Below are 18,642 nucleotides of genomic sequence, written 5' to 3'. Positions count from 1 at the left end.
CGCAGCGTGGGGTACAGAGGCTGTGAGCAGCCCCTTCACCTCCAGGCCTTTCCCTCTAGTGGTGGGACCTTCCCTCATGATGACGGCTCAAAGCAAGAAATCAAGAACAGCCTGTTCGTTGGCGAGAGTGGAAACCTGGGCACAGAGACTATGGACAATGAGATCTGGGGACCTGGAGGCCTGGACCACAGAGGCAGGACCCTGCCCATCGGCCCGTAAGTCCAGCTCAGCACATCAAAGTGCTCGCTGTTCCCACTTCTGGTACAAACTCCAAGCCGGTGTGGTTTCCTCAGCACTGTTTGGTTTAATAACTTGCACACAAAGGATTTGGTTTCATGTCTCCCTGTCCCAAAGCCCTCCCTGTACAGCTGCTGCTGGCAGGTATGTACTTGCAGGCTGCCAAGACGGCATCAAGCTCCTCTCCCCTTTCACCTCCCCTTTGCAAACAGAGTTGAGGAGACAGCCAAAGGAGTGTGTGCTAGCTGGGCACTTTGGTACACACAGTCAGCAGTGGTTGCACAAAGTGGCCGTCTCCATCCAAGGCAGTTGCCAGGAAATCTCACAGAAGGCCTTCCCTGGGCTTGAGCTGGCCTAGATGTGGTCATAGATGTCCTCAGAGCTGCTGTGCTACAGGAATTTGATGCCTTCAGTAAATAGCTTCAAAACATCTAGTGAACTTCGTGTGTGGCCTCTTCCTGGACCTTAGTCCTACAGATCTGTTTGCAAGTGAAGTAATGTTTTGCTGTTATTCCTGAAAACAGTTATCCTAACTGTAGCTTTGTAGTAAAAAACAGTGCAACTGATATTTTTCTGCCATTCTATGTGTCTCAACGTTGCCTGTTGGTAGTGATGCAGCAGCTTTATTGTTAACCATAGTAATAATGAAAAGCCACTCTACTAGGACCTTCCTTCTAATATCATTTACATATAAATACATGGGCATATATCGTCCTGTGTATTGTGTGCCAAAACTCACAGTGACGGAAGTGTGAACTTGCCACAGAAATAGGGTTTCGAAGGGAAACCATTCATATGAGAAAGGGATCAAATTCTGATTTATTATAAGTGAAATATGAAATATCATCTTAGCCTCTTAAGGATTTTAAATATCACATTCAGTTAATCAGCATGAAAACAGTGTCGTCTTTACCTTGCAGATGGTATCAGAAAAGGCTTTTAAAGTTTCATTGGTTTGTGCCCTCTCAACTGTTTTCAACCTTATCAGTGAGATCTTTCCTCGATTTCAAATCCATTTTCACTGAAGTTAAGTTGCACTGTTTGTCTGAAAGATGTGGTAGGACTTCTAGCCCTGCTGTTACTCAGCCCAAGGAGTCTGTGCAGACCTGAGGAGTTTCAGGTTTCGCTGCTGCAGAACTCATTTGTGATAGCACACATTTATTCATTTTTAGTTCAATGCCTTGGCACGGCTGTAAGTTCCTTCCCTTGAGGAGTACAGACTAAATAAAGACGATCTGTCTCAGACATGAGAGAACTTGAGATGAACTTGCAAGGTTAAGAAGACTTCACAGACCTAAAAAGCAGGGAAATCCCTTCTCTTCCAAAACATTAACTCAGGAGTCATGGGCTGTGGAAAATGATAGCAGCTGAGAATCAAGTGCTGTGGGACTGTCCATGTCTAGAATGCATTCTCAACCTCATGCTCATGTCATGACCATGTCTCTCTGTCTCCTCCAAATGTGTTTTAGGAACTTTCCCATTCGAGGGATTCAGTTCTATGATGGCCCGATCAACGTCCAGAACTGCACCTTCCGCAAATTTGCTGCCCTTGACGGCCGGCACACGAGTGCCTTGGCCTTCAGGCTCAATAACGCCTGGCAGAGCTGCCCCAACAACAACGTAACCGACATTCATTTTGAAGACGTCCCTGTGAGTTATCCTTCTCAGCAAGGCCTCTGCCAGTTGGCTTGGAAACAGGGTTGTGGGCAAAAAAGGTGTAACAGCCTTTGGGGAAAAACAAAACAAACCAAAACAAAAAACACTAGATCGGCAGGAGGTGCCTGTTTTCCTTGCCACAAACTTAGTAAAGAGAATGACACCTGACAGAGAGGAAATTGGGTGGGTGAAATAACAAGCAAATTCAGTTTGCAGCAAAACAGGAGTAGCCATCAGTGTATATATATATATATATATAAAGTGACATCCAAGTGAAAATCACTTTCCTTTCTGTATGTCTCGGAAACTGGTGAATTAGGGAGAAGAATCTGCCACCTTATTTTCAACACAGGTATAATATTAAAGTAACAACAGAGGGAAGTCTGTTGTGGAAGGTCTAACCCGCCTAGAAGCAACAAATACTAATTTTGGGAAACAGCCAGTGAAACTGAGCAGATGCTGGATAACTGTACAGCCCTGCACACCAGAGTAAATCCATGGACTCCAGTTCTGCAGACATAAATGAAAGCAGAATCCAGCCAAAAAGTGGCTGCCAAATGTTGAATTACAACATGAACTTCTGGGTGCTGGTCTGAACTTGGTCTGGGGGCTGTGATTTAGTTATATTTGTATTTGCTTGCATAAATATGTGCTAACTGGTTGCTGATGTTCACCTCTAGCAGCTGTTAAATCCAACTGCCAAACATGACCAACAAATAAATAAAGTGGTTGGGACTGAAATTATTTGGGTTGCTTAAGTTTCTAAAAGTTAGCAAACTTGCTCGCGTGTCAGGAAATGTGCTGACTAGTGATCCTTGTGCCAAATGGGATGGGAAAGGCAAAATTCCCCTAAAAGTGTTGGTAGGTCACTCTCTCACATTGCACCAAGCAGGCTGGTGACATGACATTTATTTATGCTGGATAAAATTATGTCAGAAGTTGCCTGAGCAGCCATTTCCCAGGGGAGGTCACTGATTGTTCCCAGCATCATTATGACTTTATGTGGCTTTGGAACCTTCATAAAGTATTAGTGGACAACAAGTGAAGTGGCTATAGTGGAACTGTCCTGTCTCCTGAACCTTCCTCCAGAATTTTAAAACAAGTCTTCACTACTGTGGCTGCAGTTTAGGTTATTTTAGCCTTTCCCCCACGGTCAGCAGGAAACTCTGTGTCTGCTCTGTCTGAGAAACCAGACACACCTTTAAAGAGCACAACCCATCTCTATACTGACTTCAGACTTCAAGAAGAGGCAGTGTGCAGGAAAAGGGGGAAAATCCCAATGTTCCTGTAGCAAATAACACCGATGTTCCTGCCAACTAACAGGACCAGCTGAGCTGAAAATGATTTAGTTGTTTCCAGCTTTGGATGCCCTATTTCAGAAGTTCATAGCTTTATTAGCACAGAACTGTTATCCCAAAACACCTGGAACTCCAGCCTTCATCTGGAGGCATGGAGCTTCAGGGTCACTCAATATCAAGCTTACAATATCTCAAGCTGAACAGCCAAAAATCTGTGGCTGTTTGAAGAATGATGATATTAAGGCATATACTGATTTCTACATGCACAACTAGACCCCCAAACTCAACAACATTTCTTGTCCATGCTGTTTTCTAAAACCAAATTAAGTCAGAAAATGGGTCCTTTGAGCCGTGTCAGTGACCACAGCTGTCCTTTGCTTTGTACTTTAACTGATTAATTCATTTTTGGTGACATAAATGTGTTTCACTGTTTTGTTTAGATTACCTCAAGGGTCTTCTTTGGAGAACCCGGACCCTGGTTCAATGATCTGGATATGGATGGTGATAAAACATCAGTTTTTCATGATGTAGATGGCTCTGTGTCTGAATATCCAGGCTCATACCTGATAAAAGAAGATAACTGGCTAATCAAACACCCTGACTGCATCGATGTGCCCGACTGGAGAGGTTCTATCTGCAGTGGACACTACGCACAGGTAAAGCTGCTAACTTTGCAGTTTTGTAATCACTTTATACTTATTTTAATTCTCTTGGCACTGTACACTGTACATCTTGACCTTTAGAAACACTTTCTTCGGTGTGCTCAGGACTTAACTGCATGCGTGACCGTGTGGCTTTGAAGGTGAAGATATTGTGCTTTTGCTCAGATGCTTTGGCCTTCACTGTTAACTGAAACAAATTTTACCTGAAGTCCTGTGAGAACTCCACAAGCAGTAACAGATTAATATTCCCAAATGTACTGGTTTCTCGGTAGGAGAAGGTTATTTTCCCTTGTTTAATGGCGGGAAATGTTACCCACAGTTACCCACTACCCCTATGGGAAGTGTGCTGAGGAGTCAAAATTAGGCTTCAGCTCTCATGAACTTTCATCCTGTTGTGTAACCACAAACCATTCTTCCTACCACACGAGCTTCTCACCCTACTGCCGGGAGAGAGCCCTTACTTTCCTCTCATTGGTAGCACCTTTTTTTTTTAGTCTTAGGTGTTGCAAGTGTTGTTTTTTTCAGTGTAGGGCCACTAAAATCAATTCATAACCACTGAGCTGTTTTTCTTGCTTCTGAAATCCAGACAGAAGGGTCCTTGTTTAACAGAAGTCAAATGTCTGAGGTGGATGACATCCCACAGCCAAGGGTTGCCATTAACACTTTTAAATATTGTAGGCCTCCCTCCAACCTTAACTGACACACACTCTTGAACTCAGTGGATAAGAAAATTATCTTCTTTTTTTATTTTTTCCCTGAAAACTGTCTATTTTGTTGAAAAGGAAACTGAAGAAACTGAACATACAGGTATAAGTGTATGTCATACAAGTCACTGCTGAAGTCACAGGCCTCACACAAGTTCACAGCTATTAAGTAGCTGAGCTTTTAATGTTTTACTCAAGTTCATTCCTTCTCTCATCTAGATCTACATCCAAGCCTACAAGCCAGCCAACCTCAAAATGAAAATAATAAAAAATGACTACCACAATCACCCACTCTACTTGGAAGGGGCTTTGAGCAAAAGCACTCATTACCAGCAGTATCAGCCGGTTATAACTCTGAGGAAAGGCTACACCATCCACTGGGACAAGACGGCCCCTGAAGAGCTGGCCATATGGCTCATCAACTTCAACAAGTGAGTGATCCAACAGAATTCCAACATTCCTGCTCAATAATGTAACTGCATATTTTTAATGGGTGAGCTCATCGCCTCGTGAACTCTTCCAGAATGAACATGCTTGTTCCAGGAAGCCCATTGACTTCACCATCTTCCATCTGACATCTCAGATTCCTGTTTCCTCCCCAGGGAAGCCCTGGAAGATAACACCATTCATTTTTAGAAGCCTAGAGCTAATTCATTCCCGGTGCATGGAAGTTGGAGGTGTAGGAGTCAGGAGTGGATCTGACCCCCACTGCTCAACTAACCTACGGATGTTGTGTCTAATTTACACGGCATTGATTCATCCCAAGTCATTAAAATTTTAACTGGCCATGAAAAAAATAAGTTACATTTCAGAGTGATTTATTTAAATTGGCTTTTAACATGCCCAGAAAAATAATAGTCATGTGTCAACTTGTTATAATTTGGGTCTTTGCTATTTTAGGAACGACTGGATCCAAGTAGGGTTTTGTTATCCTAGAGGGACGACATTTTCCATCCTGTCAGACATTCACAATCGTCTCTTGAAGAAAACATACAAAACTGGAACCTTCTATAGAACCTCTCAAATGGAGAAACTGGAGTACAGATATCCTAGCAAGGGATACTACTACTGGGATGAGGACACTGGGTAAGGAAATGACCCTTACTTATTTGGACACAGTGCTGAGAAAGCTGCTGAAATCGTGAGCCTTTTGGCTAATGCCATTAGCAGGGATCACAACAAAAATGGGAATTCTTTCTGGGAATGTGACCAGCATTTAATTTTCTTGGGACTCCCACAGCTGCCAGTCATTCATAGGCTGTGCTGCACTGCCAGCTACTCTGGGAAATGTTTTGCCAAGTGAATACAAATTAGGAAAAAAAGTAAAGTGCGGACCATAGCACTGAACTGGAGACACACCCAACCCTTTTTCTTTTGAACATCAACCATTTATAAATACTAAGGGATGCACAGGAACCAAGAGTGTGAAATCTGTTGTTTTCTTTTAACAAATTTTTAAAAATGGGAAAGAAAGAAAGAAACATAAAATAAAAACCATTTATCTCTCTGCATAAATGAACATTATAAAATAGAGCTCTAAGGTAGTTCAGGTGTCAGCTAATCTCTGTCTTAATTTCCCTGACCTCCCCAAGCCATTTCTGAGATGCATCCATTTAATTGCATGTAATATGTTCAGCAATATCATTTGCAGACTGAGGGTTTGCAACATGCATTACTACAGAGCATTAGGAAAGAGTTCACTGAAAACGGGACTTAGTCATTTTTGCTCAGAATGCTGAAGTATGCTCTTCACTCTTCTCTCCTATCCACAGGCTGCTGTTTCTGAAACTTAAAGCTCAAAATGAGAAGGAGAGATTTGCTTTCTGCTCTGTTAAAGGCTGTGAACGAATAAGGATCAAAGCTGTGATTCCAAAGCATGCTGGTGTCAGTGACTGTGAAGCCATGGCCTATCCCAAGTACATTGAGACGCCCATAGTAGAAGTGCCAATGCCTAAGAAGCTATCAAGTGCACAGCTGGTAAAGTAGCTGTTCTTATCACAGAATTATTGTCATTGTGAATCTGTAGTTATTGTTCCCATAGTCATGGAAAGACTTTGTACTGGATTCAGGATATCCCATGCCTGATTTTCTGAAATGGACCAGGCATACAAAATTATATGAAACATATTCTTGCAAGCGCAGAGCGCATTGTTCCTCAAAGGACAGAGCTGTTCATGCCTTCAGCTGAAGCTGTGCTTAAGAGCACAGGGTAAAAAGTGATGATCTGGAAGGCAGGTTGGTCCAGGGAATGTGATGTTGGAGAGAGACAAGTATGCTTGCGTGGCCTCCAGCTCTTCCAGGCTGTAAGAACAGAAGGAACTGCTCAGCTGAGTGTCTCATTCATATAAAGGATTTTGCACAACACTTTGTCTCCTGTATCCTGTCCAGTCTGGTTCTGAGGGAAGGAGGGGAATATTTTTCTGTTTTGATTTCTTTTGTTTTCCACTCATCACCCTTGAAGCAGGAATGCATAGCAAAGCCTCACAGAATCATGTATCAGCTCTGCAAAGTGACAATCACTTAAGCTCTGCCATTTGGTGAAACAATTTAGATGCTGGCAGGGTGAGCAGAGAGGTTACCATTGTGCCCAGTCTCATTAGCAATGCAATTTGGCAAGTCACAGCTTATTATGTAGCTTTCTTGCTGATTGATTTTTGAGGTTTAAAATGCTTTCAGCATTCAGGTATTGGAAATCCTCATCAGAAACTTTTTTTTTTTTTTTTTAAATAAACAGAAAACAAAGGATCACCTACTGGAAGTGAAAATAGAAACTTACAAGAAACAGTACTTCCACCTAAAGGACGACTTTGCATACATTGAGGTAAGCAGGTCATCCCAGTGAACTTTATGAGACAAAGATATCTAAGATACTTGCTTCATTTTTATGGAAAACTTGCTTATTATGTTACCATGAATAGTTAGATTTGGGTCACTTTTGCTTTGTAGTTTGAAAAGAAAAAAAGAAAAGAAAAGAAAAGAAAAAAGCTGGACAGCTTGGACAGCTTGACCTCAGTGATCTGGAATTCTGCCCTTTGATATAAGGAGCAGTCCCCTGATCCAACATTATCAGTGCTTCTAAGAAATTAATGTTTTGCTTCTGTGCTTCTTCAATAAACCAAGAATATTCCTTATCCTCCACACAGGTTGATGGTGTAAGGTTTTTCCTCACTGATGAGGGTATTCAACTGATTGTGATTGATGGACATCATGGGAAAGTGGTTGACCGAGTAACATTCAAGAATTCAATTCTACAAGGAATCCCAGCACAAATCGAAAACTATGTCAACAACATCAAAGATCAGTGAGTAATCTGCTGTTACTAAGGCATACTTTACAAGAATGCTGTGCAAAACATCTTTTTTGTGGCTTTAGTCACCTAACACAGGCCAGGCTGACTGGGCTAGCAATGTGTTTCTGTACCTGCTGACTCCAACAGAGTCCAAATGTGCACAGGACATTCAGGCTGCAGAAAGATGCAGACTGTGATTTAGGAACAGATCAAGCCTCCGATAAGCTGCAGAGCTACATTTGATTAATAAACTGCAGATCCACATTTATGTGGTGGGTTACAGATAAACTGCAGGCTTAAATTCAAGAATAAACTCAGCACTTATCGGTACAGATGTGCACAGTTTACATTTTTCTATTGCCTGCACACTCCCTCAAATAGCAGAAAATCCCACTAATAAAATGCATTCCTCTTTGCACATGTTCCCTGCCAACACTTAAGGTCTGTGTGCTTTTATTTTTAAAACATGGGCAGACAGAAATGCAGAGACTTGCAAGTGGGTGGTAGGTACCCAACGAATGCTCTTGCATCCTGGAGGACAGTGGGTTTGCCCGTGGGAACAGTAAAGGGAATAACAGGGAAATGCACTTATTTCCCTGTTATTAAGCCTGTTTTGATTTGAAATCTGGTACCTAACATTTAATACAATTATGATTGCTTTGCTGATGAGCCATCTGAAATAACTGTAGGTAGATCAACAGGATAATTTTCTAGGATTTATTCTAGAGCCTTTGGGGGGAAGGGGGGGAATTTTCAGTGGGGTGCCATGCATGAGGATACAAAAGTGTTTCTACTGTCTTAAATAGTCCTAAAGGTTGAAAAAAAATCAAGCAGTTACAGTAGAGAAGTATAGTAATTGCTCACTTTTCTTTCATAAAAAAAAAATAAAATAGGACATTTCACAGAGACCATCATCCTCCTTTGCAAAAAGTCCAGTCTCTATCCCCGCTGAACCCTGCTGTATGGATTCTTTCTTACTCTAGAGGAATTTTGAATTGTAATTAGGCTTTAAGTGCATTTGAGCCTATCTGAGCCTCATTGTCTTCTCTTGATTAGTATTGGAACTGGATTAGGATTAGGGTTAGAGTTAGGACTGGAACTAGATCCAACCTGGTCAGCAGCTCTTGGGTCTCACTCAGCTGTGTGTGCTTGCTAAGGCTGAACCCTCAAATTCTTCTCCTTTCACCAAAAGCTTTACCAGCTTTTCCATTCCAATCAGACAAAGACTTCACCTATAACCATGAAACATTGTTCACCCATTTGTTGAGTGAGGGTGTTCAGTCGTACGTGGACACCATAAAGGAGGGACGGTACAGCCAGCAGCTTCTTGTCACCGTTCCCCCTCTGCGGCGCAGGGCACGAGCTGTACAGAGGAGTGGTGCTCACAGACGGGAGGAGGCCCCACCACCCAAAACATCTAGCCAGCCTCTCATGAAGATACTCCTGGAACACCTTTTATTGGTTTATAGGTCTGGGGATGTGAGAAGAGTTGTTTCTTGCAATGGCATGCCTCTTGGTTCATTTAAGGAACTCTCTGCAGGCCAAATTACTTTAAAAAAAAAAAATCTGATGAGTTTCCCAGGGGTAAGAAAACAAAACATCTGTTTAATTTATTTTAAACTTCCATACCAGAAAAGGCTTAATAGAAACTAAAGATTTTACTAAATAGAAAAAAAAAAAAAAAAAAAAGAAAACAAAGAAGCGATTCAGCATGCACAAAATAGTCAAAAACCAGCCTGAAGGCTCAGTCCATTCTTGTAAGCACTGGTGGATTTTAACACCTCGGTTTTATTTTAGGAAAAGACCTAATGACTCTTAACTCCTCTGCTTCTATTTTTCCTTTGCCACCATCCATTGCTGTTTTCCCCTGAACAGTTCCAGTTCCAGCTGAGGTGTTAGGATGTAACTATGGCACTCAGTAGCTCAGGGCTTGAGCTCTGCAGGAGCTGCTGCCTAATTAATTTTAGCGAGTTGTGTCCACTGTGATGCAGGAAAGCAGACCCAGCAAGGCTCTCAGCTGAGAATCAGTTGAGTCAGGAAAGCTTCATTCATGGAAACCCTGCAAGGTGGAATTCAATTATTTAACTAAACAAGTGTTTGCTCAATTGTTCTGCCATGCAGCTTTAATTAAGAGCTGAGCAAGAACGGCATCCCAGCCCCACTGAACTTAGTAGCAAGCTTCCACCAAGCTCACTGAAGTGTACTGCACTTCCTTGATACACTCTGAGATAACGCTTGGAGGTGTTTGTGCATCTTGTAAGGAAGCAATGAGTTAACGTCCTTGAGTGGCCTCTGCTCCACTCTGGACAATTTTCACTGTATGATTACCCCTTCATGTTTAATTCAGATTTTAATTCTACACTTTTAGAATTAAGCCCAGTTGGTTACTGAGTTTTACCCAAGTGCTTGCAGATTTGTACTAGTTTAAAGTACTTAACTCAAGTCTTTTGTTTATCACTTTGCATTTGTAAAGGACCCCAAGAAATTTTGAGATGAAAAACTATATGCAAGTAGGACAATAATAATAATAATAATCTAAGCCAAGAGATTATTTGAGACCTGCAATGAACATCCCAGGGAGAGCATGTTCCTTTCCAAGCAAAGCATGATGGAAGTGCTGGTTGGAAACATTTGTGACACCTCAGAAGCCAGTGTGTTAAAAAAAAAGAAAAAAAAAAAAAAAAAGAGGCAAATTCCATCTGTTTTCTAATGGGTTTTGCATGATTGGAAAAGTGAACATATGACTAAGATGTTAGCTTTGACAAAAGCCATTAAGGCAGAAACCACTGCAGTTCATGGGTGTCTTTGAGTCACACAGGCTCAAGCCAGACAAGCGAGGACTGTTTTCTAACTCTTAATCTGTTTATAAATGGCTTTGTTTCCTTCAGCTCTATAGTGCTGGTGACGTCTAAAGGAAGATTCATTTCAAGAGGACCGTGGACTAAAGTACTGGAGAAACTTGGAGCAGGAGAGGGCTTTAGGTTAAAAGGTAACTGCGTTTTAAAAATGCAGATCTAACAACCCTTTGATCTATTCCCCCTCCCATGGTTCCCATAAAGACACATTTTTTTTTCGGCCCCTAAACTTTGCCTTGCTTATTTCTATCAGCATGCGCTCAGACATCCTGGGAGCGGTCAGTTACTTATTCAGGAGGTTTGTATCCCCCGCAGGTTTGGATAACAGCATTTGGTTTAAAACTGTAGATGGAAAAGTGACCTGGCAGTTTTTGTTAGAGTAAACAAATTCCAGGGCTTCCAGATTTGTTTTAAATAAAGAGGTCTTTTAACAATAGAAATATTGGACTTTTCCCCCTCACTATATGCCCCAAAACAGTTTTTTTTTTTTTTTTTTTTTTTTTTTAATATTTGTCTGTAAATATTTTTATCTGGTTTTCTCTTGAAACAAAGTTCCAACTTGAAACCAAGCATCTTGATTTCAAAGTATCGCGTACTGCACTACACTATTGTTCTTTGTGCATAATGCTCTGATCAGCAATAACTGCAAGCTTTTTTCCCCTGCGTATAACCACCATGCAAATGATGATAGCTTCAGTAGACATCTCAAGCTGCCTGCTCTGACAGGGGGTTTCCTGCTCTCTTTCTCCTCTGCCATGTGTCACAAAAGGGCTATTGTTAACTAATGCAAGCATTCAGCACGTAAATGCAATTTTAATTAAACTTCATCAGGAAAGTATTTTTTAATATCTTGATAATGCATTATTGGCAAAGTTTGCATGCACATTTGTGCTCTTGACCACCTGCATCCGTCCAGCCATGTGGGTGTAGCCACACACTGGCTTCCCTATTTGTTTCCAGCCCTGATGCACTCCTAATGTATTTGCTCTGTTTTGCAGAAAAAATGGCTTTTGTTGGATTCAAAGGCAGCTTCCGTCCTGTCTGGGTGAAGCTGGTCACTAATGAGGACTCGGCTAAAATCTACCAAGCACTGCCAATTCCTGTGGTGAAGAAAATGAAATTATGAGGACACGACGCCTCGCCTTCTGGCTGCCAGCACTGCCCCCAGTCGGACGGACTACTGACTGGTCATGACAAGCACATCACCAGCGTGCTCCAGCAGTGTAGCATTTTCTTGTTGTTGTTGTTCAAAAAGAAATCTTACTGTAAGTAGCTAGAGTGGCCACATGTGACGGAAACGCATTCCTCTGTCATCAGCACATATCCCGTGATCATCAGCTCCTCACCAGCTGACTTGCTCACTGATGTCATGTTGATGCTCGTGTCACTTAAGCAAGGTTTGACCAGATTTACAAGGTGCTGGTTTTATCAGCACGCCCACGACAGACTAAGTTATTTGCTGTCTCTCGAAGGATCAGCTCTAGACCTAAAGGCCTCTGAAGATTCTTGTTTGTACCAGACTCCACATTGTCCAAAAACTTGTGTTTTTTGTTTTTGTTTTTGTTTTTTTCATGGTGTAACTAGCCAGTTCGAAGGCTGGTTGAAAATCTAAGACAGCAAGAGTGTATTTGAATGATTACCTAGATGCTAGGATAACCGGACAGCAAGAATTTACCCTAAAGTTTCTGTGACAACTGATCAAGCTCTTTGGGATCCGTATTGTAAACACTAACCCATGGCACATAGATGGGGAAGAGAGGAGAGGAGCAAATAAAGCAACACCAACAGAGATTGGTGCAACCACATCTTTCTGCTTGCTCGGAGAACTGTGATTCTCCTGTACGGATTCAGGACATTCAATAGTGGTCACTCAAATAGGCGGTCTTCCTTCAACTAGCCATAGGATGGAAGAAAAGACCTGTCACTCAGCACATACACTTTCTCAGCCTCTCGCATCCAGTTCCTCCATATAATAATGTTCAGGGCCAGTCTGGAAGGTTTATGGTAGCCAGTCAAAGAGAGCATCCTGTTCAAGGTTTCCCATTTTCAGCTGGGGATACTGGGACTTGGGTTGCTCAGCCACAGCTGGGTGAGCAGCCCTTATCTTTCCAGGGGTGTCGGAGGGAACAGGGTGGGCTGGTCTGCTGGGTGCTGCTTTCCCACCACGTCCTCGGGCTTAAGGACAGGCATGTCTTGACCCCCTGGAAGAGCTGCATGAAATCTAGGTGGAAGGTGGCAGAGGTAGAAGTCTTCGAGGTCTTACCAGGAAGCTGAAGAATTAGAGTGGGAATCCCCATACACTAGTTGGATGTCTTGTGGCTCCTTCCCCCCTTCTTCAAAGCACTAGCTGGGGAATGAAGGCAGATGAGTGAGAGTCAGCACCCCCCCCGGGGACACCTCTTGAAGCTGGGAAATTAAAGATTGTCTTGTTGTAAGCACTTCCAGTCTTCAGTGGTATTTCTGCCTGTTGCTCAGAAGTGCCATGAAGGCATAGAGTCTGTGGCTGTCAGGAGGAGGAATTAGAGAGAGGATGAAGAGCTTTGAAAAGCACATATAATTGTCAATTTTGCCAGTAATATCCGGGTTTGTTCCCTAATTTGTCTTTCCCAGCTCACATTGCTACAGAAATTATTCTTGTTGCTGATAGTTACTTCAATTTGCTCTGGTTTAATTAGAGCTTTGGTAACTAAATCACTTTTTTTTTTTTTTTTTACTTTTTTTTTTTTTTATTTCCCCCACAGTATCCAAAATACTGTCTTGTAACTAGGATGAAGGAGCGATGATTTAGTGAGTCATTCCACAGCTGGGCTGATGCTGAACTCTGTAAGCCCGGACCCTACTTTTTAGATCGATTGCTCTGAATGTCAGCCTCTCCTGGGTTTTGAAACTGGAAACGTTCTTTTCAGTCTTATTGTATAGTTGTTTTGAACTAGCTGAATGTCATGTGTATGTAGAAAAAAATAATAATCCAAGCTGTCCCTCCCTTGCTTCTGAACAAGAGCCTGTTAATGAAGGAGCAGCACAGTCATTTTTGATTTTTAGGCATTTCTGCTGTTTCCAGAATAAATGGGCAACACTTTAAAAAGGCAAGTAAGATGGTGGGTTTTGTTGTTTTTGTTTTTCTCGATGTCTTATGATGGTTTGGGGATTTCACCCTCAAATCACAAACTATTCCTTTAAAAAGCCAGTCTCAGAATTAAAACATGACGATCCAATTATCGCTTCTCTGACATTCTCTGGTAGCCAGAACAGAGCCAGATCCCTGAAGTTGAGCAAATACACTGAAAAAAAAATCCCTTGAGTGTTTTAGGCTGGTTCATCTAAACATCTTCACCACGCCGAGGCAGTTCTGATTGTATAATTGCACCTGTACCACTGGAGCACACACGCTTCCATGAGATGGACCAAACCATGAGCATTTCTTTCATGAGCACTTGACATGGGCAGGAAAGCGAGATTCAGAATGTACCTGGTTTGGATCTGGTTTACTATACCCACCCTGTGGAGCAGTGTTCCCCTGGGTCGGTGGAGGTTCCCATTCATGTGGAAACACCTGGGAGGATCGTGCCACACAGGGCTGTCCTCTAGACTGTTGTCTTCAGCTACTACAAGCATGCTGCATTTGTGTGAAAGCTGTAGCTTCTGATTTTACAGTTTTTGGAATTCTCAGGGTGAAATCATAAGACTTGGCTCTAGGATTTTTTTTTTCCTAAAAAATCTTGTCTTATTAGGAGAAGAAAACTTTTAAGTAGCTTATTGTATCATGCAAAGCTTGTCACATGGGGCCTGTTTTGGAGCTAGGGCTGGGTCTCATGCTGTGAATACTTAGTACAGGATCACTGCAGTCTGTAAGCCTGAGGGATAATAGAGCATCATAGCAGAGTGTAATGGGGCAGGCACTCCCGTGAAATGCAAAGGGCTCCCATTGACGTGTATGGGATGAAGTCAGTGTGTTACTCTGAAGGCAGAGCTTAGCTTGATGCCATCACCAGTCAGCAATAGTTTTGTGCCATACGATTGCTTTTCAATCTTTGACTGTTGTAGGAATTAAACGTGCACATTTTGACTAGTGAATTAACTGACTGCTTATACTTTGTACATCCTTTTAACAGTCCCTGCACAAGCTGCAGTTATCCTCTTTATAAGGTTTTATTTCTGCAAATGTTCTCAAGTTTGCCAACGCAGTTGCCATTGTCAGAATGTTTCTTTTTTTTTGATTGGATTTTGTTTGTTTGGATGTTTGCTTGTTTGGATGTTTGTTTGATTTTTTGTTGTTTTGTTTTTCTTTTTTTTTTTTTCTCTCTTTTTATTTTTTTTTCATCTATTCAAATGCTTATTTTACCTGTTGCCGAAATAGCTGGTCCTTTTTCGGAGTTAGATGTACAGTGTTTTGTACATTTTCTTATAGACTTTCCAATAAAAAGATATATTTTCTATTTATTTATTACAATGGCACTAAGACAACTAAATTGCAGACATACGAAGCATTTTACTGGAGTTTAGCATTGCCTAGGTTGTTAAGGAGGTCGGCAATATGGCTTTTCTGATAATCTGCTTTGCACTTGAAAGCTCTCTATGTCCGCAGAATGTGGTAATGCATTGACTGTCTGTTTTATGGTGACAAGAGCTGTTGGGACATTGGTTCCAAAAGATTGTGGCTTACAACTGAAATAACATGTAGTTGTTCGGAGTACACAATGTTTATCAAAATAAATATTCAATGCAAATTTCTTATTTTATTTTTGACTCTTGTCTCTTCAGTGTATCTCTCTAAGAGTGAACTGGTATTTTCTGGAATATCACCTTCTTCATCCAACTCAGTTTGTTCAGACCGTTGCACCTCAAGTGTCTTAGCTTACCTCTTAGTAGCTTAGTTTCATAAGAAAATAAGGCTGATGAAATGCCACTAGGTCTAGAGTGGAGACCCCCCTCCACCCCCCCACCTATTGCATCCAGGTACACAGCTCCTTACTTATTTTAAAAGACAGAAAAAAACCTTCCTTAGTTTCCCTGTTCACAAAATATTTTATTTTCTTAGTTAAATAGGGTAAACATGTAGTATGTATATACATGTAAATAATATATAAAACACAAAGGTTTTGTAGTGGGCAGCTGTTAAAGTTTGATAATCTCACTATCAGATCAAATATGACCTTTAGACAGTAAATTTTTCACTCTGGGGCAGTGCCAGCTGAGCAGACTGTGCTATAAAACATTTGGAGGCTTCAAAACTGGAATGGGATTTTTTTTTTTTTTTTTGGGGGGGGGTGTTTACAGATATCAGCATCTCTAACATCCAAGCACAAGTTTTAATCAGCCAAGTCCCACAATGGTAGGTAGTGCATTAGAGAATATGGTCCCTGCTCCAGCCTACGGCATCACCTGCCGTTATAACTCCTCCAGGGCAGGAGACTGAAAACACACATTGCGTACTAATGTCGGATTGAAATTCCTGATGCAATCATGTTTTGAAGATCAACTACATGGAAAGGGGGGGGGGGGGGGGGGGGGGAGAGGAAAAAAAAAAAAAAAAACATTGATCCACAAACCCCGTGCAGGGAAAAAAAAAAAAAAAAAAGGGGAACTAATTTAATAGTGTGATAACATCAAGGGCTGCGATGCTGAGATCTACCAGGCTGCCCCAGGGGCACCACATGCACGAGCTCCCTGCCTCCTGCTGCTCCTCCATTTTGTACCAACAGCCCTTCCTTCAGCAGAAAAGCCCACATGAGAAGTGCGTTGCTCTTGATATGGACCTACAGCCCACAAGGCCTCCTAGCTTAGGAGACATTTGAAGATTTGTCTAGCCACAATGACGCGGGAAGGAGTCAAGGGCAACTTCTTCATCTTTGTTTCACTCTTTTCCCACCTTTTCTCGTCCTCCCCCCCCCCCCTTCTGGCCTCCCACCAGGCAATCCCAGGCTTGGGCAATCCCAAGCACAAATACAGGCTTGGCAGAAAATGGACTAAGAGCAGCTCTGAGGAGAAGGACCTGGGGGGTGTTGGTTGATGAGAATTTCAGTGTGAGCTTGCAGCCCCGAAAGCCAACTGCATCCTGGGCTACATCAAAAGCAGCACGGCCATCAGGCTGAGGGAGATGCTTCTCCCCTTCTGCTCTGCTCTTGTGAGAGCCCACCTGGAGCCCTGCATTCAGCTCTGGGGCCCCCAGCACCAGGACATGGATGTATAGAACAGGCCCAAAGGAAGCCACAAAGATGATCAGAGGCAGGAGCACCTCTCTGACGAGGATGGGCTGAGAAAGTTGTTTTTTTTCAGTCTGGAGAAGAGAAGGCACCACAGAGACCTTCAAGTGCCTAAAGTGGGCCTACAGGAAAGCTGGGGAGGGATTCTTTGTCAGGGAATGTAGTAATAGGGCAAGGGGTCGTGGCTTTAAACTGAAAAATGGGATTTAGTTTAGATATAAGGAAGAAATTCTTTACAATGAGGGTGGTGAGGCACTGGAACAAGTTGCCCAGAGAAGCTGTGGATGCCCCATTCCTGGAAGTGTTCAAGGCTGGGTTGGATGGGCCTTGGGCGATGCGGTCTGGTGAAAGGTATCACTGCCCACGGCAGGGGGTTGGAACTGGATGGACTTTAAGGGCCCTTACAACCCAAACTATTCTGTGCTTCTATGATGTCTGTGTATATGTGTGTACAAGTGTGTTTGAATATTATTTCTGTGCATACACTATTTGTACGTGGGTATATATCTAATATGTCTGTGTATATAGGCGAGGCAGTGTTCATGGCTGTGTATGTCTATGATACATGCAGCCATCAGAACTAACACCAAACTGTATCCAACTCTACGCCAGCGCTAAAATAACCAGGCCACTCAGCCGGCTGTATATATTCAAACAGAGCCCTGGCACACTGAATACAAGAAGCGCACGGCCGCGTAGCGCAGCGCCGCCCGCAGGCCCACAGGCCGCGCGTTGCCAGGGGTTACAACGCGCTGAGAGCCGAAGGCGCCTGCGCGCCCGCCTCCCGCCCCGCGCCGCGGGACCCCGCCCGCCGCTTGCCCGCGCCCGCCCCCTGCTGGCCGCGTGCGGGACGCGGGGCGGTGCCCGGGGCCTGCTCAGCCCAGCCCTGCCCTGCAGGAGGGGTGAAGCGGAGCCCGGGCCTTTGGGGCGGGTTTTTTATTTTATTTTATTTTATTTTATTTTATTTTATTTTATTTTATTTTATTTTATTTTATTTTTTTTTTTTTTTTTTATTTTTTTTATTTTTTTTTTAACAAAAGGGGGGAGTTGAATCAAAAACCAAAAAAAAAAAAACAAAAAAAAAACCACCAAACAACGACCAAAAAAAAGTGATTTTAGTTCTTAAATAAACCCTTTCTTATCCCAGCATGACAGTAATATTCCCAGCAGAACATCACAAGCTTATATTTAGCCTATTCTGAGCACCAAGCAAAGAAGAGAGCTGCCTGCATACGGTTCTGCTCATAACTAGGAGATGCAGGGCTGGTCTCCCAGCTTCACAGCCCAACAGAGGGCCAAAGCCTTGCTTCTTCCACACATGGACAGCAAGGATCAGCTTTTTTACACCACACATTTTGTGCAGCCCAGCCTGCCCCCACCTCCCACCAGTACACAAGGCTGGTGCATGAGTTCCAATGAGTCCTGGCATCACCAATGGGCCATGATCCCGTCCGCTGACTCAGAGGCCGCTCCGTTCTGTCACACCACCTTCCTTTTGACCAAAGGATAGGGAGGGCTGTGGGGAAACCACCACTGCAACTACACCCTTCCTTCCTCTTGCAGGCCTTCCTCATGAACGGCACCTTCGAAAGCCCCTCCCTGCAGCCATCTCTTTGCCACAAAGCCGAGTCCAGGCAGCATGTCCCCTCTGAAACAAAAGCCCAGGGGAGCTCCATCATTTCACAAATACATGCAGATTTCCGAGCTGGGGTCCTAGCTGGCATATCACAGAGACAGC

General features: G+C 42.9%; 1 protein-coding gene across 5 annotated transcripts in view; it reads left to right on the top strand.

Annotated features, from left to right (window-relative positions):
* Positions 1 to 15,440, top strand: part of CEMIP (cell migration inducing hyaluronidase 1) — a 112,203-nt gene extending 96,763 nt beyond the window's left edge. For all 5 annotated transcript variants that reach the window (XM_035335580.1, XM_035335578.1, XM_035335581.1 and 2 more), the window contains 10 exons: positions 60 to 215; positions 1,707 to 1,887; positions 3,632 to 3,847; positions 4,777 to 4,988; positions 5,458 to 5,643; positions 6,330 to 6,534; positions 7,292 to 7,378; positions 7,701 to 7,858; positions 10,735 to 10,835; positions 11,700 to 15,440. In XM_035335580.1, the coding sequence (XP_035191471.1) occupies positions 60 to 215; positions 1,707 to 1,887; positions 3,632 to 3,847; positions 4,777 to 4,988; positions 5,458 to 5,643; positions 6,330 to 6,534; positions 7,292 to 7,378; positions 7,701 to 7,858; positions 10,735 to 10,835; positions 11,700 to 11,827 (1,630 nt within the window). In that variant the 3' untranslated portion in view covers positions 11,828 to 15,440. The remainder of the gene's footprint in view (positions 1 to 59; positions 216 to 1,706; positions 1,888 to 3,631; positions 3,848 to 4,776; positions 4,989 to 5,457; positions 5,644 to 6,329; positions 6,535 to 7,291; positions 7,379 to 7,700; positions 7,859 to 10,734; positions 10,836 to 11,699) is intronic.
* Positions 15,441 to 18,642: the final 3,202 nt, after the last annotated feature.

Source organism: Oxyura jamaicensis, chromosome 10, assembly GCF_011077185.1.
Source record: "Oxyura jamaicensis isolate SHBP4307 breed ruddy duck chromosome 10, BPBGC_Ojam_1.0, whole genome shotgun sequence".
In the NCBI taxonomy this organism is placed as follows: domain Eukaryota; kingdom Metazoa; phylum Chordata; class Aves; order Anseriformes; family Anatidae; genus Oxyura; species Oxyura jamaicensis.
This window is presented reverse-complemented; position numbering and strand designations above follow the sequence as displayed.